The 25,246-nt window shown below is 38.6% G+C and overlaps 1 protein-coding gene across 3 annotated transcripts in view; it reads left to right on the forward strand.

The window, feature by feature from the left end:
- The window catches only part of BCKDHB (branched chain keto acid dehydrogenase E1 subunit beta), a 213,583-nt gene that overhangs the window by 181,272 nt on the left and 7,065 nt on the right, over nucleotides 1-25,246 (forward strand). The window contains exon 10 of one of the 3 annotated variants that reach the window (XR_004676677.1): nucleotides 21,304-21,412. The exons of 1 other annotated variant lie outside the window; for it this stretch is intronic. Coding sequence is in view for 1 of the 2 variants with exons in the window: in XM_034991520.1 (XP_034847411.1) it covers nucleotides 13,776-13,781 (6 nt within the window). In the remaining variant the exon portion in view is untranslated. Of the gene's footprint in view, nucleotides 1-13,775; nucleotides 13,798-21,303; nucleotides 21,413-25,246 lie in introns of those variants that run through there. One more of the 3 variants, XM_034991520.1, reaches the window with a different exon arrangement.

A 25,246-nucleotide genomic window follows, 5' to 3' on the forward strand; every position in this document is an offset into this window, starting at 1 on the left:
CGCGGGAAGCCTGCTTCTCCCTCTCCCATTCCCCCTGCTTGTATTCCCTCTCTCGCTGTGTCTCTCTGTGTCAAATAAATAAATAAAATCTTTAAAAAAAAATAGAGATTATTGGCAGTAAATTTGAATACCAAGAATGCATTTACCTACTTAAACACTTTCTATAGCCACTTCAATTTTATTAAGGTATTTTTCATTGAAATATTTGCCTGTTGTATAACACTGAATTTTAGTTATTTTAGAAAGGAAGCAGTATTATCCTGTATTTTAACCTATTGTTTATTTCATCTGTGAAATGTAGCTCATACTATTTCACTGGGATGATGTGAAGAGTAAATTCTTTAAAAATATGTAAAGCACCTACCACAATACCTGACCCATAGTAGGAACAGAATCAATGACCACTTCATTTTCTTTCTTTTTTGTTTGCAACATAAGTTGGGGCATAAACTGGTCTGTAGAAGATTCTATAAGGAAAAATGCTTTACCAGTTGGAGCCTTTTAAAAAGTAAAAATATCTGTTAGGGGAATCATTCCTATCAGGCAGGTTGTTGGACTGGAGTGACTTCTAAGGTTTCATTCATATTCTGTAATTTCAAGATTCTGAAGCAGTAAAAATAACTGGTAGACTTCGTTAGGTAGTACAGTCTCAAATTTAGGATAATTTACTTTGACAGTTAAATCCGAAAACAGATGTTAAAACATTTACAAACTTCAGTGAACTATTTTTTAATTGAGTGCCCAATCATCTTAAGAACTTAAGTTATACTTGATTACCTTAGATTTTCCTTGAATCATAGTGATTTAATTTGTATATGAAAAGTAATTCTAGTTTTGTATCATTCATTATACAGCATAATATTCAGTGCAACTCAAACACAAACTGGCTGGGTTTTTTTTTTTTTTTTTTTTTTTCATTTTGCATCCGTGATTTTTCCATACTACATGGTCATTATTCTAATTCTTTACAAGGATAAAAATATGCTTCTTTCCATCAGAACTTCCCAGCAACTGCTAGGTTCGTATTATATGATTATATGATGGGTAACAACATAAGCAAATGTGTTTGTGATGCCCGGTCTTCATTCAGTGTAACTTCACTCTTAATTAATGGAGAAAATTGTGAAATCAAGATGCTTCCCACAAAGAGTTCTTAAAATAAAATGCTTCGTACCACTAACATTTGTCTTGTGATTTTTGCTTTCTTTGCCTAGAAGTACTGGCAAAAACGAGAGGAAAGTGGGCTTACTTGTTTTGATCTCTCGGTGGCTAGCTATTGTTTTCCTGCAGCCTGGGCATGGGTTTTGTTACAGAATGCTTTGTGGACTGCCTCCTCGTCTTCTGCACAGAGTGCTCTGACCTTGGATCACAATGGAGGGCAGAAACCATTTAGGAGCACTGAACAGTGTGGCTCTTATTCTGTTTGTTTTGAGACGTTCTGAGTTGGCTCAAATCAGCCTTCCCAGAAGAGAATCTCGGGGTGGGGTTTAGAATCAAAGCAGCATTTCTCCAAGGGATGAAGATTTATGCTATCAGCCTTTTACATTAGGTACTCTCTCTGGGCTTGCTCTAATGCTTTAAAAAGTTTTCCTTCCAATTCCTCTCAGGCTTCATTGAGCTGTCAGGGTCAGATGTGGCCTTCCTCTCTGCCTGAGCTTCTAACACAAACGTGGGGCCTCTGCAGTTTTTCCCTCATGGGAGTGGACTTGACTGAGAATTTGAAGACCCCTGTATTAGTTTTCTATTGCTGCCACAACAAATTACCACAAACTCAGTGGCTTAAAACAACATAAATTTATTATTTCATAGCTCTGTAGATCCGGATTTGACACATGTCTCACTGGGCTGAAATCAAGGTGTTGGCAGGGCTGTGTTCATTTCTGGAGGAGTCTCTAGGGGATCATCCTGGCCTTTTCCAGCCTCCAGAGGCTGGTTTCGTTCCTTGGCTCACGGCACTGCCTCCATCTTCAAAGCTAGCAGTGGTGCATCTTTCTGACTCCTCCTGTTGTCTTAGCGCCCTCTCTCTGACCGCAGCTGGGAAAGTTCTCCAAATTTCAGGATTCAGGTAATTAGATTGGCCCTCCCTGAATAACCCAGGGTACTATTCTCATCTCAGCATCCTTCATCCTAATCACGTCTGTAAAGTGCTTTTTGCCGCATAACGTAACGTGTTCCCAGTGTCAGGGGATTAGAACAGGGGCATTTTTCAGGGCAATTACCACAATCCGCTTCCCCTTTTGGTCAGTGGGTTACACTAGTCCGGGGACCTGAGGGAGACCACCATCCCTCCTCTTCTTCACAGCAGGCCCAGAATATAGTCATTTTAGAAGCACAGAATCTAGTGCATAGACCAGGGCTTCTCAGCCTGTTTCCCTTCTGTTGAACAGACTGAGATTCTGGCTGTCTCTCCCTCTAATTCCGTGCAGGAGCTCTAGGTCTTGCTTTGAGATGCTTTGTCCCCTGAGTCCTCAATATGCCAGTGTTCTGTTCTTCCTTTGACTTCTCCTCAGCTCCTCCCACATGGACGTGCTATGTGCTCTCCAGAAATGGCAGGAAAATCCCAACAGTGCTGGGTGTTTAGGCAATAATCCAAAGCCCTATTACCCCCTACTTCTTCCCACTGAAGTTTTTCTCTATCAAGAGCAGGTTGGGGCTTCTGAAAGCAGACAAGAAATTTAATCACGTAAACATTTAAATGTGTAAGGCATAAGGGTAATCAGATAAAAAGCTTAGGCCCTTGCCCTCAGAAAGCTAACAGTCTACTACACAGACATGCAGTGTGGTCATTGCCATCACAGGACGGACGCATGGATCTATGTGTACATTTATCATCTGTACATTATAATGGTCTCTCTGGGGCATTCAGGGGCAGTTGTCCAAAGGCAGATGATAGTAGGACCATGTTAACCAGAGAAGTCTGCTGCTTTCGCCCTGTCCTTATGGAAAGAGCTATGCTTGTGGAATTTTTGATGTGGAAAAGAATTCTGTGTCACAACTTGTGTTTTTCTTCTCTTTCTCAGCACTTGCTTTTAAAGAAAACCAGTCGGAATCAACATACCGGCTGACACCTTACCAAGAGTGTGGTCTTGCACAAATTTCTTATCTGTCTTCACTTTTTCCATCAGTGGCATCCATCTAAGTGGATCTAAATGCATTATTGTGAGGCTTGCGTGAGTTAATAACGTTAAGCTTTTAGAACGGCCTACAACATACAGAAAACATTCAGTGGTATCATCATGTATCACTGTCACCATGTATCATCATGATCTCTCTTGAATTACTCATCACTTCTCTGCCATCATAATATGGAACAAATGTCTTGATTCAAGCCAGCTTTTCTCTCTTATTTGTGGCTTAGGAGTTGCCTCTAGATGTGTAAGGAATCTCGAAGACCTCTGATTGCATTGCATAAGTGAAGCCATGTGAACACTATCTACAGACATGGAAATGTGTTTATTTAGGTATAGGAATTGTTGGTTTCCCACAAGATAATTTATAATGCTTAATTTAGATTAGGAAGATAGCTTGCAGTTTTCTCTGTTTGTAAATCTGGTGAGATAATATGGAGAATGATCATTTAAAAGAAACTAATTTTTGCTATGATTAAGCTATATAATTCTAGTCCTCAATCAATATGACCTTCAAAGTAGCTCCTTTAAAATATTAATAGAGTTGTAGAATCAGTTCTTTTTGGAGTTGGGTTATCAGCCACATGTTATATTTGCTTATAAATCTTTAATGAAATAGGAAACATTATGCAAATGTTGCTAAATGTATATACGGCTACATTTAAAATGTACTAAATATGAGCACTTTCTAAATATGAGCAAAATGAAATCCAACTCCTACCAAAGTGAACATGTGGTTTTTTTAATAGAGAAAGCATGAATTCAACTTTCATAAAAGCATTATTAATAAGGGTAAGTCCTTTTTTTCTACCATATGTGATAGAGTATGTTTACATTTTTAAATTTGCTTCATTAATTGCAGTATCATATTATGAATCGTAACAAATTCATCCTTACATTATTTTCTTCCAGCTTCTTGCTTTATAATATATGTAAACAAGTGTTTTCTTGTAACATTTATACATGTGCAACAATGAGCATATTTTTGAAATGAAAAGCCTTCTCAGAGTTTTGGCCACTGAATAGATTAAGCCTTTGATAATCACACAAAAATGAGATGTTTCCCCACTATACCTGTGATATGCCCCCCCAAAAGGTATAAAATTAATAAAAATCCAGTAAATATACCCAGTGACAGTATACCCCAGCATAGATTCTATTATGATCTAAGCAAGCTCACGTTATGAAAATGGTGACATTTTAACAGAAAAAGAATTAGACCATACGGTGTATCTAAAGCTAATGGCTTTCACTTCACATGCAACCCCTATCACTCTGGGTAGCAGCTGCCTAGTGTGTGTGTGGAGAAGGCTCCTGGGTTCAGAGACACAGAGCGTCACCCTCACTTCTGCAGCGGGTGGGGGAGGTCAGCAGTGGATGAGGAGAGGCCCATGTTTTCCATCCCCCAATCTGTTGAGTAACCTTTCCTGGAAAACCCTGTTTCTGTAGTCCTAACCTTTGTAAGGGAGGATTACCTGAGCAGGACACCTGTGGAATGGTCATGTAATTTTTTTTTCCTTTTCATCATGATAAGTGTGGTCACCATCTGTCACCATACAATATTATTAAAATATTATTGACTATCTTCCCTGTGCTGTACTTTGCATCTCCATGACTTATTTATTTTATAACTGCAACTGTGTAGCTCTTAATGCCCATTGGCTATTTCACCCATACCCCCCACCCACCTCCCTTCTGGCAAACACCAGTTTGTTCTCTGTATTTAAGAGTCTTGGGTTTTTTTTGTTTGTTTGTTTATTCATTTGTTTTGACTTTTAGATTTCACATATAAGTGAAATCATATGGTATTTGTCTTTCTCTGTATCTGACTTATCTCACTTAGCATAGTACCCTCTAGGTCCATCCATGTTGTCACAGATGGAAAGATCTTATTCATTTTTATGGTTAATATTCCATTGTATATATACCCCACATCTTCTTCACGCATTCATCTCTCTATGGACACTTAGGTTGCTTCCATATCTTGGCTATTGTAAATAATGCTGTGGTAAACATAGGGGTGCATATAATCTTTTTGAATTAGTGTTTTAATTAATTAATTAAATTTTTGATAGATACCCACTAGTGGAATTACTAGATCATATAGTATATCTATTTTTAATTTTTTGAAGAAACTCCATACTGTTTTACACATTGGCTGTACCAATTTGCATTCCCACCAACAGTGCACGAGGGTTCCTTTTTCTCCACATCCTCACCAATACTTGTTGTTTCCTGTGTCTTTTTATTTTAGCCATTCTGACAGGTGTGAGGTGATATCTTACTGTGATTTTGATTTGCATTTCCCTGATGATTAGTGATGTTGGGCATTTTCTCATGTGTCTGTTGCCCATCTGTATGTCTTCTTTGGAAAAATGTCTATTCAGGTCCTTTGCCCCTTTTTAAATCAGATTGTTTGCTTTTTTGTGGGTGTAGAGTTATATGAGCTCTTTATATATTTTGGATATTAACCCCATATAAGATATCTTCTCCCATTCAGTACATTGCTTTTTTGTTTTGTCAATGGTTCCCTTCACTATGTAAAAGCTTTGTATTTTTGCTTCTGCCTCCCTTGTGTGAGGAGGCTGATGTCTAGGATTATGACCTATGTTTTCTTGTGGGAGTTTTATGGTTTCGTGTTTCACATTTAGGTCTTTAATCCATTTTGAGATTATTTTTATGTATGGTGTAAGAAAGTATTCCAGTTTCATTCTTTTGCATGTAGCTGCCCAGTTTTCCCTACACTATTTATTTATTTATTAAGATTTTATTTATTTATTTATTTATTTATTTATTTATTTATTTATTTATCTATTTATTTATTTGACAGAGTGAGACACAGCGAGAGAGAGAGCACAAGTGGGGGGAGCGGGAGAGGGAGAAGCAGGCTCCCCGCCGAGCAGGGAGCCCGATGCAGGGCTCGATCCCAGGACTCTGGCATCATGACCTGAGCCGAAGGCAGACGCGTAATGACTGAGCCACCAAGGCGCCCCTTCCCTACAATATTTATTGAAAAGACTATCTTTTCCCCATTTATATTCTTGCCTCCTTTGTCATATATTAATTCACCATATAAGTGTAGGTTATTTCTGGGATCTCTGTCTGGTTCCATTGATCTATGTGTCTGTTTTTTATTTTTTTATTTTTGCCAGTACCATACTGTTTTGATTACTATAGCTTTGTAGATTGCTTTGGCTCTTTGAGGTCTTTTGTGGTTTCATAAAAATTTTAGAATTATTTGTTCTAGTTCTGTGAAAAATGCTGTTGGTATTTTAACAAGGATTGCCTTGAATCTGTAGATTGGTTTGCATAGTATGGACATTTTAACAATGTTAATTCTCCCAATCCATGAGCATGGTATGTCTTTCCATATGTTTGTGTTATCTTCACTTTCTTTTATTAGTGTCTTATAGTTTTCAGAGTACAGGTATTTCACCTCCTTGGTTAAATTTATTCCCAGGTACTTTATTCTTTTTGATACAATTGTAAAGGAAATTGTTTTCTTAATTTGTCTTTCTGCTATTTCATTATTAGTTTCTAGAAAATGCTAGATTACTATATATTAATTTTGTATCTTGCAACTTTACTGAATTCATTTTTTTTTTTTTAAGATTTTATTTATTTGACAGAGAAAGACACAGCGAGAGAGGGAACACAAGCAGGGGGAGTGGGAGAGGGAGAAGCAGGCTTCCTGCTGACCAGGGAGCCTGATGCGGGGCTCGATCCCAGGACGCTGGGATCATGACCTGAGCCGAAGGCAGACGCTTAATGCCTGAGCCACCCAGGCACCCCTGAATTCATTTATTCTAATAGGTTTTTTTTTGGTGGAGTGTGTAGTTTTCTATCATGTCGTCTGTAAATACTGACAGTTTTACTTCCCCCTTACCAATTTGGATGCCTTTTATTTCTTGTGTGATTGCTGCAGTTAAAACTTCTAGTCCTAATGTGGGAGCTTGATAAGGGTTGTATCCAATACTTAGCTCTTTTGAAACCTAAAAATGTTTATATTTTCATTAACATGACTGTAACTTACTGAATCCTCAGAAACTTTCAGAGAACCCCAGTTTGCCTAAATTTTTAAGAAGGAGCACTTAAATGAGGAGTAATTCTTTACCCTGACATATTATCATCTTTAATGTATTTCAACTAATATGAAACAGGAAAATAATATCTCATACTCTTGAGAGCTATAGTATTCAGAGTAATCAAAATATAAAATGTTCCTTTCCTGATTTTCCATTTCTCTGTACCCCCAGTTACATTTTGTAAAATATAAACAATTATATGTGAGATTTCCAGTAGGAAAGATATGATCTGAAATCAAATGTATTTCCTCATTTTAAAATGTATATTGTAGTATTTTGGTGAAGATCAAATGTTAAATGAGCTCAGCAGATTTTTACCTGGAGTCTACCACATGTGCTAGGCAGTAGAGAGGCAATGATAAGTAGATATGGTACCTGCCTCCAGGGAGCATTCACTTAAGAGGAGAGATGCTCTAATTTGGGTCATCACTATATAGATTCTATAGAGCATATAATATGTACATTTTTTAGCAGCTAAGAGGTGAGTACTTACTCAGAATAGTGCCATCATTTCTCCTTTATTTACTATGAAGCTGTCATTTTTCAAGTGCATGGAAGCCAGCTGGTGATGTTTGTGTTCTAAACAAAATGAATTCATTAGGAACCGGGATCTGTTTAGCCACCTTGAGTTAGATGGGCCTTTGGCATAGTGACTTGTGGTTGTTTGGAAATGGAAAGTAGAGCTACTGGGAAATAGATTTACAAGGGGAAGACTTTAAAGTTGCAGAAATAGCATGAATCAAGGAGAGTATAAAATTATAATTTGTCCATCATCACTAGTAAACATTTACGGAAAATCCCCAGAATGACTGGCTCTAGATTTTACATTTTAGGTTACACTTGCCTTTGCCTTCTGTTCTTGCTATCCTATAATTGCCCAAAATGTTCTCTGTCAATCTGCCTAATGATTTTTTAAAAATACAGTCTGGTGTGTGGGGGCGGTTTAAAAAAAATTTTTAAACTAATTTCGGTGGATTCATAACAATGTAGAAAAGAGCATAACAATTAAGAACTCAGGCTCTGGAATTGGACAGAGCTGCTTTCAAATACTGTTTCTGGTACATGCCAACTGGACTAGTGACCTGCCCCTAAACCTCAGTTTCCTCGTCTCTAAAATGGGGATAAGGAAGCTTCTTTCCTCTCATAGGGCTCATGAGGAATAATAACATAATCCAAGTCATGCTTAATACTGGCATCCGGGTGTATGCTCAGTAGGTGTTGGCTATCTATTTGTGATAATATTATTAGTGTTATTTCAGTTACAGGAAGACACCTTCTTAATTTGTATTCTGCTTTTGAAGTATGATCTTTTGAAGTATTATGTTACTTGTGAACACAAAATACAAATTGACCTTTGTTTTTTTTTTTAATGATCATCTCTGTCTCAGAAAACGCACCGAAAAGAAAGAAATTCTGCTATCTCAGATTCTCTTTTAACATACACATCACCTCCCCACACAAACAAACTTTAAGACACTAAAACATCCTAAGAGTTTTTCTGAATCCGTTTAATAAGTGGGTTTACACAGTATATAGACCCATTTCAAACTGTTCTGGCGGAGAGGATTTATGGACAATTTTGTTTACAGCAATTTCTCTCTTTTCCCTTTAGTATTTTCCTAACACATACTTTCTCAAACAGTACTGTTTCCCTTAAAATTCTCACACTTTAGCTATCCTAACTCACATATTCCTACAGTTCTTCTCTGCACATGGATTTTCTTCTTCTCTTTTTCCAATGGATTTTTAGAGAGAAAAATATTACTTCTCTTCGGTGACTATTTTCTACGAGTTCAGCTTCAGGTAGAAACAACTGAGAAAACTTCATCGACTCCAGTGATTCAGAGGTCATTTGTAGCAACGGCCTAGTAGAGCAGTGGTTCTCAACCCTGGTTGGTTGTACAGCAGACTCTTCTGTTTTGATTTTTAAGATTTTATTTATTTATTTGACAGAGACACAGAGAGAGAGGGAACACAAGCAGGGGGAGCGGGAGAGGGAGAAGCAGGCTTCCCACGGAGCAGGGAGCCCGATGCGGGGCTCTATCCCAGGACTCTGGGATCATGACCTGAGCCGAAGGCAGACGTTTAACGACTGAGCCACCCAGGCACCCCGAATCTTCTACTGTTTTTAAAACTCCTGGTGATCTGACTGTACCTCAGATAATTAAATCAGAGCCTTTGGGGGTTGGGACTGAGACATCAATTCTAAAGCTCTTCAAATGATTTTAATGTGCAATCAGTCAGGTGTAAGCCCTACTCTGGGAGAGCAATTATGTAAGACACAATTAGATTAGAATCATTGCAGGAATGAGTGACAGAGCAAGAAACCAAAACAGGAGATGTGGACTACCATTTGGTGAAGTTTTCATGGTTTAAAGGAAGAAGAGAGGTGGGACTGTACCTCGAGGGGCTGTAACTTGCACATATCGGTAACAACATACTAGTATATATGTGTTAGCATACATAGCAGGAGGCTCAGCCGGTCCCTTAGGGCAGTGACTCAACAATGTAGGGGGCAGGGATGAACCTGCAGTTCACAGAACTTCTAGGTCATTTTAATACACCCGTCCTTTCCCCACTACCCTCCCTGCCCTCCCCGTCCTTCTCTCTCCATCCCTCAGCCCCTGCCTGTGGTCACCTTCTTTTCCTTCTTAAGTCAAGTGGGAGGGGGCTGAGTATCAAACGTTTGATCTCAGAGCTGACTTCTTTCCTCGTTGCCTCCTAGCTCTAGCAGGTCCAAGTAAGAGTTCTAGATTCACCCTCCTTAGTCCAGAAAGGTCCTGTTTCCTGAACCAGAGACTCTGCTCTGAAGTCAGGAGAACGGACTATGCCAATTTGCTTAGTCAGTGGAGGCCCATCCTTGAACTGGGGAAAGTGTCAGCTTCCCCCAAAACACAGGGGAGAGAGACAGAAGAAGAAGAATGGATATCTGAAGGAAAATCTGGGTACTCTTGGAAGCAGGGAAGATGGGAATGGATGCTGGGCAGCCAGTACCGGCCACTACATATAAAGTCATAGTGATGCAATATAATGAATTATTTTACATTCGTAAATTTTTGATACTGTTAATGGGTACGTTTTGAATGGCATACAGAAAATGCTATAGCGATGGTATTTCTCCGAGCCTCAGGTATTTCAGGGAAAAATATTTCTGTGATAGTTTAGAATATAATATGATAAATATCAAACAATAATTTCCTACATCAAAACGGTTTATTTACATAAACACGATAGCATATGCCAGTCTGTAACATGTGTTACTGATTCTTGTGGAAACTCTCATTACTTCACAACATTATTATTGTGGCAGAATCTAGCCTTTCCGTCATTGTATTTCTGGAGATTATCAGGCAATCACATTGCTGCTCGTTTTCTGGTTACTATTTAACAGAAAAATGTGGTTCCTGGGTATATATGTCATTTTAAGATTCTGCAAACTCTGCCTAGAAAGTGGAACAAATACTAATAAGAGCTTGACAAAGGGCTGGCAAAACCTTCTACAAAATGGCATTAACAGGTGAAATAAAAGAAGGTTGTTAGAGGTCTAAAGACTGTTTAATCATAACCATCAGTCTTAGAACTGTTTTGTGTTTAGTTGTAATTGACACAGGCTAGGTTGATCTATTTAATGGTGTCAGTAATGTTCTTAGGAAATGTTTGGTATCCCCAAGCAGTTTCTTAACAGGAGAGTGACCAGAAAACTACTTGCTAGTTTCTGGAAGTTTAAATTGTCCGACTTCAATCACCTCTCTTCAGTTTGGGATTAAAATCTGGGACTAAAAATACTCGAGGAAAAAACCCTGTAACTTCACTCCAGTTATGAGAGAATCATCAGACAAATCCCGACTGAGGGACATTTTACAGAATACCCGAGTACTCCTTAAAACTGCCAAGGTCATCAAACACAAGGAAGGTCTGAAAAACAGTCACAGCCAAGGAGATCCTAACGAAACAAGAGGACAAAATATAATGTAGAACCCTGGAGTGGAAAAAGGACGTTGGCGGAAAATTGAGGAAATACGAATAACGAGTAGACTTTAGTTAATAATAATGTATCAGCATTGGTTTGTTAATTGTGACAAATGTACCATTACTAATGTGAGATGTTTGTAATAGTGGAAACTGAGCATGGGCATATGAGAATTCTGTACTATCTTCCCCATTTTTCTATAAATGTAAAACTATCTTTAAAGTTATTTTTTAAATTTTGGGAATACATTTTTGCAGAAAAGACTTTCCACCACGAGGTAACAGCAGCAGAGCCTCAAGCTACAGCTTGACTAACGCCAGAAGTCCTGTGTTCTTTGGGGTCCTCTGTGTAGTCACTGAGGCTGGAGTGCCCCTTAGATTTGGTGTTTGGACTTCTTCTGGGTCTATGACCTCCTTTCTGTCTGTCTGTCTGTCTGTTTCACTATCACGTAGTACAGGTTAAGAAACAAGGAAACTAATATCCCCTGTATGCCAAACACGTACTGGACTTCACTAAAATTAAACACATCCAATTTTTAGAAGCCTGTGGAATAGATCTACCATTTCCACAAATGAGAAAAACTGAGATTCAGAAGACTAATTTGCCCAGAGTCAGATGCTTCCTCACAGCCTCCACATAAGAGCCTGGTTATTACTTCATTTCTAGGCCTTCCTACCTCCTTACATCTATGCCTTCTTTCTTATGCAGAGAGCACATCGGCAAGACATTTTTTTTTAGCCTACACCTTTAAAAAAAACCTTTTAAATAAGTTTTTGAATGATCATAGGCACTCAGGAAGTTGCAAAAATAGTACTCACAGCCCTGTGTACCCTTCACCGATGAGCTTCTCTCCATGATGACATCTACATCTCTAGTATGATATCGAAACCAGGAAATGGACATTGGTACAATGCTGTTAACTAGACTATAGAACTTTTCACCATTTATTCAGCCCATAATCGTGCATGCACATGAGCAGTTCTATGCAGTTTTATCCCACGTAGAGACTTGAATAGACACCACTGCAATCAAGACACAGAATTGTTCCATCACGATACCTTTTTATATTTGCTCCCTCTGCCATCTCCAACCCGCCGGCCACCACCAATCTGTTCTCCGTTTCTACAGTTTTGTCATTTCAACAATGTTTATGTGTATGGGATTTTTTTGAAATTTGACATTTTTCACTAAGCATAATGCCTTTGAATTCCATCCAAGTTGTTGTGTATATGAATAGCTAGTTCCTCTTTATTACTGATTAGTTTTTCATGGTGTGTATGAATATACCACAGCTTTTTAACCAGTTCCCCATTGAAAGACAGTTGAGTTGTTTTCAGTTTTTGCTGTTTTGAAAAAGTTGTTGTGAATACGTGTGTGTACGTTTTTGTGTGGCTATGTTTTCACTTCTGTGGGATAAATGCCCAAGAGTATGATTGCTGGGTCAGATGGTGTCAGTGCATGTTTAGTTTTATAAGAAATCGCCAAGCCGCTTCCCAGAGCAGCTGGTCCATTTTACATTCCCTCCACTGGTGTATGAGTGATCACATTCTCTCCTGTGTTTGGTGTTGTCACTGTCTTTTATTTATTTATTTATTTATTTATTTATTTATTTATTTATTTATTTATTTATTTGACAGAGAGAGACACAGCGAGAGAGGGAACACAAGCAGGGGGAGGGGGAGAGGGAGAAGCAGGCTCCCCGCAGAGCAGGGAGCCCGATGTGGGACTTGATCCCAGGACCCTGGGATCATGACCTGAGCCAAAGGCAGTCGCTTAACCGACTGAGCCACCCAGGCGCCCAACAAAAAGTGTAGTCTTAATTTTCATTTCCCCAATAGCTAATGTGTTGACAGTTTTTCCACATATTTATTTGGCATCTATCCCCTCTTAAATGAAATGTCTGTCCTGTGTTTTGCCCACTTTCTGATTGGATCATTTCTTTGTTTACTGATGAGTTTTGAGAGTTGTTTACATATCCTGTGATATAAGACCTCTGCTAGATAAGTGATTTGCAGAAATTTGCTTCCAGTCTGTCCTGTGCCTACTTTTGCTAAATCTAACATTTTATCCTGTCCTAGAGGTTCTGATCTTCCCTTGAGGAGATGCTCCTGCCATTTAACCCCAGGAAACTATTCTTATGCACTTCATCATGAAAGAAGATTTTGTCCAACTTCTGGACAAATGAAAGAGTGTTTTCCCCACCCTCTCTGCACTTCTTATTCAAGAGATTCTGAAACTTCTCTTTGATGATGTCTTTCCCACCCATTTTGTTAATGGTGATAAGATTGTTTTCACCAAAATGGCCACCTCTCCTGTACTTTTGATCCCCTTCCTATGGAGTTAGCCCCCTTTGGTGTTTAAATCATTTTGTGACTTCTTAAGGTACTTGGGGTTTCTTTTGTTTTCTTCCTTTTGTTTTTGTTTGTTTGTTTTGTTTTGGCTCTGGCCATCTATATTTTATTATCTTTTTTTTTTTTTTTTTTTGGCCATTCGATTGTTGAAATGGTCACCTACCAACCTTGAGTCTAAGCTTTGTCAAGAATTCAGGGCTGAAGTTCTTTTTGTTCAAAATCTGTTGGCTTCTGTTTTCAGTATTGAAGGGTAAATGACTCTCAAGCCCTCGCCTTTCTCCCTGTCCGAAAGATGTAAAGATAAGCAAAAACTGGAATTTTCCAAGTGAACCTCTACTGAGTGAGTACCCGCCGTGTGCCAGACATTGTATGCTAGGATGCCTTCTATTGAAGGGATTCAGGAAGGACATTTACTCTTTCAGTGACTGGAGTTCGATTTCCGTTATTATCATGCTGATCAATGTACCCTGGCAGGGAGTGAGGATGATTAAGAAAAGCTAGAGCCACACTGTCTTGTCACTTACCTAGTTGATAACAGAATCAGGACAAGGACCCAAGTCTTCTACTTTGCAGTACAATATTAGTCGGAAAACCAAAGCAGCTGAGAAGTTTTGTCATTCTTTTTCACAAAGAGAACATTTTTTCACAAAACAAAAAGCTAATGGGCATTAAACTTTCTAAGATTCCAAATAATAACTCCAAATAATAGAATTTTCAAATAATCAGAATTTTTATAAATCAAAATTAAGATAAATGCTAAGCAAAACCAAATATACCCTTCTCAATGTTGTATGATTGGGCGCATGGAACACTTTCTAAATATATTTTGCCTTCATTTTTATATTACATCACAACCAGTTGCTAGGTAGCAACATTAATATGGGACTAGATCAGAATTTGCTATAGCTTTGGTGACAGGAAAGCCAGAAAGGACATGAAGGAGGGGGAAGGTTTTTCTTTACTGCCCCTACATGGAATACATGAAAATCTGTTTCTCTCTGCAGTGGATTCCAAATCCTTGCCAAAAGGAACAATAAATAACATTTATAAAAATATCATCTCCATGCATGTTGGTAGGCCATTTTGAGTCTTTTTCTGTATAATACATAACCATAAAAAACCACTGAGAGAGATGCAGAGATAAGAAATAGGGAGAGGAAGTCAGTAGTGTGAGTAAATGGGAAATCGATTATTATCGCTACGGAACTAGATATGGTAGTAAATCTACTGAATTACTAGAAGAGAAAAGGTGTTTGAATATTAGCCAAGAAGGGATTCCAGTTAACCACAAAGTATAGTAAAGTACTTCTAGTACTAAAATGCCCTGTTTTTATTTTCCTCAGAAGTGGGCATTTCAGTGTTGATCCTTAGAAAGTTTTCTACTGAATGAAGTGATAATTTCCCCAAAATTACACCCCCCAAATGATCTGTGTATATTGTGTACTTTGACTTCGTACCTTCATCCCTATATTGTTTTGGGTCACTGGGTCTCATTATCAGCAACTCCAGCCTTCATCTCTGGTGATGTTTCTGATTTGTTGCAAGTGAACCCTGAGTTTACCTGGAGAATCTTATAAATCTCTGTAGCTACTCTTGTATGTACTCGGTAAAATATAGATATGTGAAATATCAAAACCAAATGTTACCATCTTCCTGCCAGGGCTGGTCTGTTGCCCACCTGGCCATCTGGTTGCCCACCCCCCTCCCTCACCCCATTGTTCCTCCTTCCGTGTGCACCCTCCCCCTCCTCCTGTGCTACAGTCCCACCAGCTTTCTCTCTCCATCTCTGGATCCCACCAGGCTCTTCTCTGCCTCCAGGCCTTGGTATTTGTTGTGTGACCTGGAAGGCATGCTTCTACCTGGTTCTTGGCAGAGCTGGTTACTCATGGTTTTCGAATGCTACCTCCTCAGAAAACCCCTTCCCTGAGCCCTCTGGGTAACTTGGAGCTCTAGCTCCCCGTTATTACCTAGTGCAGACCCCTGCATACTTCCTTTCTAGCATGTCCTCATACCTATTTCCCCCACTAGAATATAAAACTCTGAAGGTAGGGACATAATAGGCTCTGGAGTATTTGATGAATGATTGAACACATGGATTTTAGAATCAACATCAAGGTCCTGAAGGCCTCCTGGAAAAGGGCATTTGAGCTGACTTTGGAAAGTGGACTATGTGAAGATAGCAAGGGAATAGAAAAATCCGAGAGTTGAAGAGAGAGAGGTTTGTGTAAAGGCAGTCTTCTAAAAATGGTAAGCTTCTGAATGGAGGTGAGCCTGTGCACGTCTGTACTGGGCTGGGAGGGAAATAGGGATAAATAAAGAATAAGCTTTGGGGAGCCAGGAAAAGCTCTTAACTAGGGGAGGGCATGATCACAATAAATAGTGTGGCGTCTGGTAGATGAGTAAGACAGTGTTCGGTAATTGCTAAGGAGTGAAAATGTCCACACCCCAGCTCCTGTCTTGTTGATTTTTTTGCCTCATCAGTGACTAAGCTCATTAATGCCCCAGAGTGAAACAGTGTAAGTAGAAACTAGAACCGTTTGGTTAGCAGAGATCTACTGAGCCCTACCCTGCGTCAGGTACTGTACCTCCAAGGCAACGGAGCTGCGCAAAGCAGTGTGCGTGATGGTTTGTAGTGTTGGTTTTTGCACACCTGAAGTGGGGCACAGCTGAAGAGACTTAGCTCTTGATACTGGGATCAGTGAAGACAGAGCTCGCAACCATGTTATCTCCTTAAGTTGGAGGGAGATGTTTCATTTAATCAATGTAATCAGCTTATTTATTACCCTGCACGGTCATAATTACATATCGGGAAATAACCACAGATAAGAACTACAACCGTTCCAATGTGTGCTGCTTGTAAGAAACTCCAAGGGCTGGCTGGAAGCGTATGTTCTTCTCATGTCAGTTTGGCTTCCTATATGTCATTTGCTCCCTGGAGACCGATTTCCTTCTTCTGCCTGGACCTCCGCACATAACCCATTCCAGCTGTAACATCCTTAGATTGTTTATGTCACCAATTTTACCTTGTTTTGAAACTGAACTGGGGCACAATGGCTGATTTCCTTGTTTTTGCATTTATTGACAAAGCTGAATTTCAGTGAAACCGTTCAGTCAGCAAACAGTTTGTTTTGCACAAAAAGTGGTATGTTTCAGTCTTGAAGCTAGTTCCTATCATTGTGGCCATAGAAAAGGAAACCGTATTTTTTTTTTTTTTTTAAGAGAACATTAGTGTTCAGAGCTGTTGCTTATTGATAGGGAGAGGGTCGTTGCCATAGCGATCTAACAGCCCCTGGAGGGAATTCGGTCATGGCCTTAAGCATCCGGCAACCCACCCAGTTTGGAGAGCCCCTCTGGAAAGAATTTCCTTCCTTGGAAATTATTTGAGTTACTGAAATAAAAATCATTTAATTTCTGTAACTCAGATATGCCCATAGGTTTGTTTTGCACACTTACCGACTGTCATTAAAAGAGAAGCATTTATAATAAATACAGTATATGTGATTTTCTTCAGGAATGAGGCTAAATATATTGCATATCAATTGTCCCATAAACACGTTCTCAAACTCACAAGGCCACTTTTGACTTTTTTCACATGAGGAATAGAGCTTGAAAACCAATTCAACAAGATGTTGATAGAATGTTATTTACCACTGTTTGGGGTTTTCAGAGTTTCGGTGAACATTCGTAGGTGGAAGAAACTCTCATGACATATAGAAATCTGTTCAAGCTGTGCTGGGTGAAAATACTCATATATAATACTCGTCTAACAGAAACATAAACCTGCAATCGGTAGTTCTGAATCCGAAATTGCTCGCAGGGCTGATTGATGTGTGAACACTGTATTTACAGGACCAAGACTGCACATTTGCTCTGCAGCTGTGTTTAATGGTTATCAGTTTGGCGCGCAGCGTGATTGTTTTGGAGGGAGAATAGACACTTCAGATCCCTTTTGGCAATTCTGAAGTAACTGAAGTACCTACTGCTGAAGTGAATCATACAAACTTAATTAGATTTGCTACATAATTAGCATTTGAGGAAACCTAAGGAAAATCCTTGTGGGTTGGTGATTTGTTATGTCAGACATACAAGCATGCTCATTCGGGGGACTGGGAATTGAAAATGATGAAATGTTAATGCATCATAACCCAGATAAATTATATTCTTACATAATTTTTTAATTGAGCTTTCCAATGCGGTATTTTCTTATGGATGTCTGAAGTTCTTGTCACAGACCACCGGGACCTGTCTGTTTCCGTGCATAGGGACGGACCCATCCGCACACAGCCGTGCCCACTTGGTGGCACTTCTGTGTGTGCAACTAGCTTTACACCTATAATGAGAGCCCACAGCTATAACATCCTAGTGCCGGCTGTGGAGCCTGGGCCAATAACCACTAATTGAAGCCAGTGAGTAGAGTCTGAGACAGGAGACCCCATACCGCACTTACATTTACATTTTAAGTTCACATTAATTTAATTGCAGTGTCTTGTCTGTTGTCTGTCATTTTAATTGCAAAAAAAAAAAAAAGAATTTAATTTTATTCTCAAAAGACATTTCTTTAAGTACTCCAGGAATTTTCTTCTGTTGTTTTAGAGCTCTACAAAGTGAGTTGACCGTGGAGAATAGCTATAAAATATTTACTGCAAAGAGAGGATTGAATTTCATATTCCAATTTAAGTTAAGGCTAGGATAAAACCTGTAACCCATGTGTATTTGAAATATTTTCCTATTCTATCAAAAAGCTGTCATATTCTTATCAAATTACTTAGCTTATTAAGTTAAATCTAGATTTTTCCCATAGATAAGGAAATGAAAGGAGGCAAGTTTCATTTCCTGGTGAAGCACTGAACTGATTTTCTTGACCCTTACGGTGGAAGCAACTTTAAACTTACAGCCCACCATTGGTTGAACATCCAGTTTTTTTCTCAGAATTCAAAATCAGCTTCAGAACTCAAAGTGGCAGTTTATGCCCTGCACTCAAGCAAGCCCATAGTTGAAACAAGTTCCACTCATGTCCTTCCTTCCCCTCATTTTCCCATCTTCTCCCCAACAAACATCTGAAAGAAACCAAACCTATAAATGCACGCTGAGCCTACTGTAACTCTAGAGACCCATTTCTTCCCTGATGACCACCGCCCCCCAAAGACACTAAACTGCTAAGCCTTTTATTAAAAAGTATATATTGATCGGGACTTGCATCAACAAGTAGGCAATTCCACCAGTTTCTCTTTCACAGGTGTAATGGTGGCACGAAATACAAATTTTGCCTTCTATCCAAGCCATACTCTCCTGCCCACTTTTAAATCCAAAGCCCTGTAGAGTGCACCCAAGAGCAAGTGGGCGAGCTGGTTCACATGCCAACAGAGCCGTGTGTACCTGAGTGATCTTGGCCACCTCACTTAACCTCTGCCAGCCTCCTTTCACCTGTCACCACCCCATAGAGTTGCTGAAAGGATTGAGACTATATAAACAATCGTGCTTGTTTATTATTAAGTAACAACATCTCTTTGGTTACTAGTTAGTGTCTGGCTGTTTGTTCTCTGTATGTGTGTACCTGTCCCTTTTTCTGAAGTGATAGGCATATGAATGGATACATTTCTTTTCCTGCAGCCTCCATGTTGTGTGCCAGGATATTCACCAGGATTTGTTGATTAAACATAGAATTATTTGTTTGTGTCATTTTGAGTGTCCATGTGTGCTTATGCACATCCTTGTCTGTGGTATATGACCAATAGGGAAACTCCTGTGATCTCGGGTGGGGGGTGCGGGCTGCAATCCGTGCTGTGTGTTTAGCCTGATTCCTAATTGAGGGACCTGATTGAATTTTTGTAGAGTTCATCCTCAAATAAGTAGATAAAAAATAGTAAGTCAATGTTTTGGTCCATCTAAATAAATTGTGTGAACATCACCCTTTTATAGAAACTACATAAATTTAATTCATCTAAAAACAGTACCTTTGGCATTTTTAATATATTTTTGCACTTAACTATAAAAGTATCCAAAACCAGGTCCTAGTTATTGTTAAACCACCTTTTACTAGTGTATCTATAGTTTTATCAGGCTTATTAGAAATTTGTCCACAGTGAGCATACAATATAGACTTTGTGAGAATTAGGTTCATCTTATCAGCACACGTATTTACCCAATTATGGGCATTAAAAAGGAGGCACATGTATTTTTCCCTCTAATTATGAAATATCTCTTGATTCTGGAAATTCTGAAAATGTGTATATGCAAATACATAGACATTTAATCTGAGAAGCTTCTTTGTAAGAAATGTTAACCAACTGTAAAGGTAGAAACATAGATATGTAAATGCAGCAAAGAGGAAAATATATTTTGGGTTCTGCATTATATTTTAATTGGACACGGACAATAATTCCAAGTGCTAGATTTGTTGAATGAAAAGGTTAAACTCCCCGTATTAGTAAAAGTCATCTGCATGTAAATAATGAGAGCACTAACAAGCCTTTTCTTACTTAGGTCAGAGATTCCTGCCAAAAACTTGTTTGCTTTGTAAATTAGTTCAATTATTAAAGCTTGGGAGTGCTGCTACTGCTGGGATCCAATTAACAAATTTTTGAATACATCTCCCTGATAATTGATGATAGCCTTAGAACATTTATTTCTGCTGTGCTTTTCTTAATAAAATTGTAGTGATTTAGTGACCAGAATTAAATTGCTGAAAAACAACTTGGTCTGATTTATTCATTCAGCAAAACCAAGCTGAAGGCTGTGTTGCTATGACACCCAAGATTAACTTAAAAAAAAAAAAAAAAGTGTGTTTAATGTCAGTAAAAACACTGACACATCTCTTTTGGCCTTATGTAGATAAAATAAAGTTGCCCTTTTCCCTTTCCCTTGCCTTTTTTACAGTTAGCGATTTAGCATTTAGTTTTTACATTTAGCATTTAAACATAAAGTAAACATAAACTAGAAATTTGACATATTTAAAGAGAAGGAAAAAACAATAACAAAAAACAAACTTTGTATGGTAACAAGAGATCATTCGTACTATAGCAGATATTTTAGCCATCATTTCTTTATCCAGCTTCTCAAACTTTTTAGAAAGAAGGTGCCAGATAGGGGGAAATCACTTTTTCTAGTAGTTTCGTTTTGTGACCGGTCTTGAAACTTAAAATCGGGTTGCAGAATGGGGACAGTGACAAATCCTAATAGAAATTTTCCTAGCGCAGGTTCAGTTTCCCAAATTCTAAAGGAATATATTTTCTGTGTCACGAGACAAAAGAATCATCAGTTTGCTTCAGCCAGGATTAATTTCTGCCTTCCGAGCACCATTTAGTGGTATGAGAATGCTATAGGAATAATTTTATGGAAAAGAAAAAAAAAACAATCAGAAAAACTGAATGCTTTGTCAGATCGTTGAAAGTTGCTTAATAGGAGTATCTGAAGCTTCCTGCTGCCAAACAAAAGCAAGAATCCTACCTGACCGAGAGCGGTTTGTTCATGAGATGTGACCCCACTGCAGCACGTCGCTTATGTTTATCATTATGGACCCACATTCTCAGGAAATTCCACTTTCCAACTTTGCTGCTGCCGATGCTTGCTTCTATAGGGAAGAATTCTGAACTATAAAATTTGAGAAGCTTCAGCGTCTGTGGAAATTTGAGAGCATTGCCTCCCCCCCCACCCCATTGAATATAAATTGTTTTAACAAAAGCATTGTAGCCACAGTACGTGGTAAATGTCAGAATTTGCCCATAGTATGTCTGAAAATAATTTTAACGTTAGCTTTTGAACTTTGAAAGCCTCAGGACATCTTTGGAGACTGCATGCTGCAAATAAACACGATGTTATGTGGAGGATTGAAGGAAGAAATGACTGTTGTTGGCTGCTGTTTCTCACCGTGTTCTTCAGGTGAGGGAGGCGCAGCAGCTGTGGGTCACAGCTCAAGACCACATGTGGGGGAAAGCTGTAAAGCGGAACCAAACCTTGACAGGTTTTACCTGGAAAACCGAGGTGGTTTGGATGGGGTGCGGCTTTTACCTTTGCGGCTGCTAATTTAATTTTTATGAAAAGCAAAATGAGTTAATATTTATAAAGTAGTTAGTACCGTCCCTGGGCCATAGTGAACACTATGTACTTTCTTAAAAAGCGATCTGAGATAACATAAATTACAGAAATGAGTTAGCACTTAGTTTCACTTATTTCTGATTTTAAAACAGTGGAAGTTACAAAACCATCATTCTGAGAGGAAAAAAAATCCCTATTATGTAATAAATTGCTGATTTTAATGTTATATTTTGATTTTAAAATTTGTTCTACTTCAGTTTCTACAGTTAATCTGTCGAGATTCATAGATAATTTTATATTAACATGTTTATATTCTAACACAACTATAGAATTTGAGCCATGAATCATTTCTGTGCATGGTTTAATATCATACTCCAACTTTGTTTTAGGTAGCGAGACTGAATCCGGGGAAACCCCTTTAGTTCAGAAATAATATTTCTAACTTCAGAAAATAAGCTTCCATTTTAAAAATGGAATTTGAATTTAAATGAAAATCCTAATTTAGAATTCAGTCCCATTCTTTAGCTAAAGAAATCGTGGAAAACAAAAATGGTACCAGCTTGCCAGTAATTTGCATTAAAGAGGAAGAAGTGGAATTTTTTTAAAAAGTCCTCAGATAATGAAGACATTTCAGTGAAGTTAAGTCAGAGAGATCTCAGCTTTTAATTTAGTCCAGGTTATGATTTTACACAGAAGCTTTGCTGAAATAGCTGGGCTTGCCTATAATGTTTTAGGTGTTATAGAAAGCTGGATAAAATGATATTATTCACATACTGTTTCACTTAGTTACACTGGTTCCACTGTGTTTTCGAAGTGACAGACTTCATATCAACAGCTGTTTGTCGAACGCATCCCCTGTGCACAGGGTATCAGAAAAATAAAAAAAGCATAGCTTTGATGTTTGAGGGCAGATTAGGGACTGTGCTGTCCGAAGAATTAATTTCATAGGTCTGTGCTATGTAGAAAATTGGTACAGCCTAATATGTCTTCTAAGCTAAGTTTTAAAAACATGATAACATACTATTGAAACCATTAGCTTAAATGAAAAATAATACTGTAGATTAGCAAAAGTTGTATTTATTTAATTCAATAATGAAATTAATTGGAGCTGCTGGCACAGTGCCTTCACAGGTTTCTGTGACTCATTTGCTAGGGAAGTGTGATTCAAGACACCAGAATCATTTTTTCTCCGCTGCTGAAGCTCATGTTTTGGCGATGGGCAAGTTTTCATGGCAGATTTAAAACAAATTTAAAACAAATATTCTCTGATAGTATTGGGAAGCTGGGGGATGTCTAGCCTATAAGACTATTACTCAATTTATAATCAAAATATAAGTCTCCAAGTTCATTGACTTTATTGCTATCAAGTTTGCATCATTCGGTATTTTTTTTTTCGTATTTTTAGAGTTTAACTCTTGCCCTCCTCATTATGACCTCTAGGTGACTAACTGAACTTAGAAGCAAAATCTCTGTTGTTTTATCTTTAATTTAATAACTTAACTAAATTAGGACTAAATGGTATTGGAATTTAGGTTTAAAACTGAGCACATCCAGAAATCATTTAAAGCTGTTTCTTAATTTTTTTCTCCTAGAGAAGAAATGATAACTCTATGACCTCTACGTCTTGTTCGGTGCTCATTACATTTATAGCTTAATTTACTCCCATCCTATCCCCTCTTGGAAATGAAATATATTCTCATAGTTTAAATGGGTTGTTGGTGGCATAATAATGATTATGTGATGTGGAGCTTTTTGTTTGCAAAATAATTTAAAAATTAATTTTCCAAGCTATTACTTTGAAATTAAGTCGTGAACCGATGTTTGTCCTATTCCAAGGAGGAATGTAAAATCTTGATTTATCAGGTAATCCCATAGGCAACGTATGCCCATTTCGACTTGGGATTTGTTTCTCATTACAGCATCCTGCTTTTCTGACTTTCCACTAAATGTTTAGAAAATTTAGTTTTTCAGGAAAATTTAAGTAATTTTAATCAGCCTATATCAGCTATAAAACATAGGAACATATATAAAAGACCCAAAGTGTTCTTATCTCACTTTAAACTTTTCTTCACAACTTTCCAACTCAAGATAATATGCGGTCTTACACAATAGGCTGTCTCCAACTTTCTGTCAATAGAGGAACTGAATAAAAATTTTTCCAGAATTGCTCCCAGAAAGAAATCCAAGCCTGGGATTGCCTTGAATTAAAAAATAAAGACCAAATGATTGCTTTAAAAATAAATTAAATGATACTGAGTGGTCTTTTATTCTTGACTCTATTTTTCAAAATGTCTATACCTTGGTTACATTCAATTATATTGGGCTCTTTTACTTGTAACCTTCCAGTAGCTAACTGACAGCCTAATTTGCTATAGTAGCATTGCTTGGAAATGATGTGCTTTTCGGGGGAGGGGAGGTAGATTTTTTTTAACCATTTCCAGAGCACTTGCCTTCCTCATCTAGGCACACTATCATTCCAGCCCCAGGAACTGGCACTTGGTGTCCAGGCTCCCTGATTCCCACCAGGGGGCAGCACTGGACCCTCCCTTTCCCTGAGGCCTGAGCGCAGCCTGGCTCCTCATAACCTCAGTTCCTCATACAGTGCTTACTTATTTTTGGTATTTCCTTACATTTTTTAAGGCTTAGTAAGTCTCCAACAAAGGGTAGCCATTCAGGCACAGTGCTATAGGGGATATTACTTCTCAGTGTTGACCGTTCTGTGCACCAGAATCTTTTCTTCATTGATGATTTGATCTGTGATTTCAAACACCTTGTGTTTATAACAACTTGGGAAACTTGCTTCTTGAGAAGCAAAAACCTAGCCATTATTGAGCACTATGATATGTCGAGCTTGAAACCAGGTCCTCTTTATACGCTACTGTATAGTCTAGAGGGGCAAGTAGGCCTCTAGTAACAGTAGAGTTACAAGACAAGAGGATCATATAATATAATAGCAGAATTTTTTTTTTTAAAGATTTTATTTATTTGAGAGAGAAAGAATGAGAGAGAAAGAACACATGAGAGGGGATAGGGTCAGAGGGCGAAGCAGACTCCCTACCGGGCAGGGAGCCCGAAGAGGGACTCGATCCAGGGACTCCAGGATCATGACCTGAGCCGAAGGCAGTCGCTTAACCAACTGAGCCACCCAGGCGCCCAATTTTATTTATTTATTTGAGAGAGAGAGAATGAGAGAGAGAGCACATGAGAGGGGGGAGGGTCAGAGGGAGAAGCAGACTCCCCGCTGAGCAGGGAGCCCAATGTGGGACTCGATCCTGGGACTCCAGGATCATGACCTGAGCCGAAGGCAGTCGCTTAACCAACTGAGCCACCCAGGCGCCCAATAGCAGAATTTTTAATGCCTCTAATTTGCTGTTAAGTAAACAGAGGCTCGGAGAAGTTAAATCATCGGAAAACAAAGATTCCCTTCAAATAGAATTCCAAATTCCATGCTGTATCAATTATATTTCCACAGCTTTGCCATAAAAACAATGAAAAGATTTGTGGAAAGTGACAAAGGCCCATGAGGAATGTCTAAAACTGATTTCAGTGCTAGACTCCTGTGACGGAAGAATTTATGCTTCATGTACTGAAAAGTCTAAGGGGGTTGGGGGGCACCTGGGTGGCTCAAATGGTTAAGCGTCTGCCTTCGGCTCAGCCCATATTGGGCTCCCTGCTCAG

Source organism: Mirounga leonina, unplaced genomic scaffold, assembly GCF_011800145.1.
Source record: "Mirounga leonina isolate KUSES-001 unplaced genomic scaffold, KU_Mleo_1.0 Mir_53, whole genome shotgun sequence".
Taxonomy (NCBI): Eukaryota; Metazoa; Chordata; class Mammalia; order Carnivora; family Phocidae; genus Mirounga; species Mirounga leonina.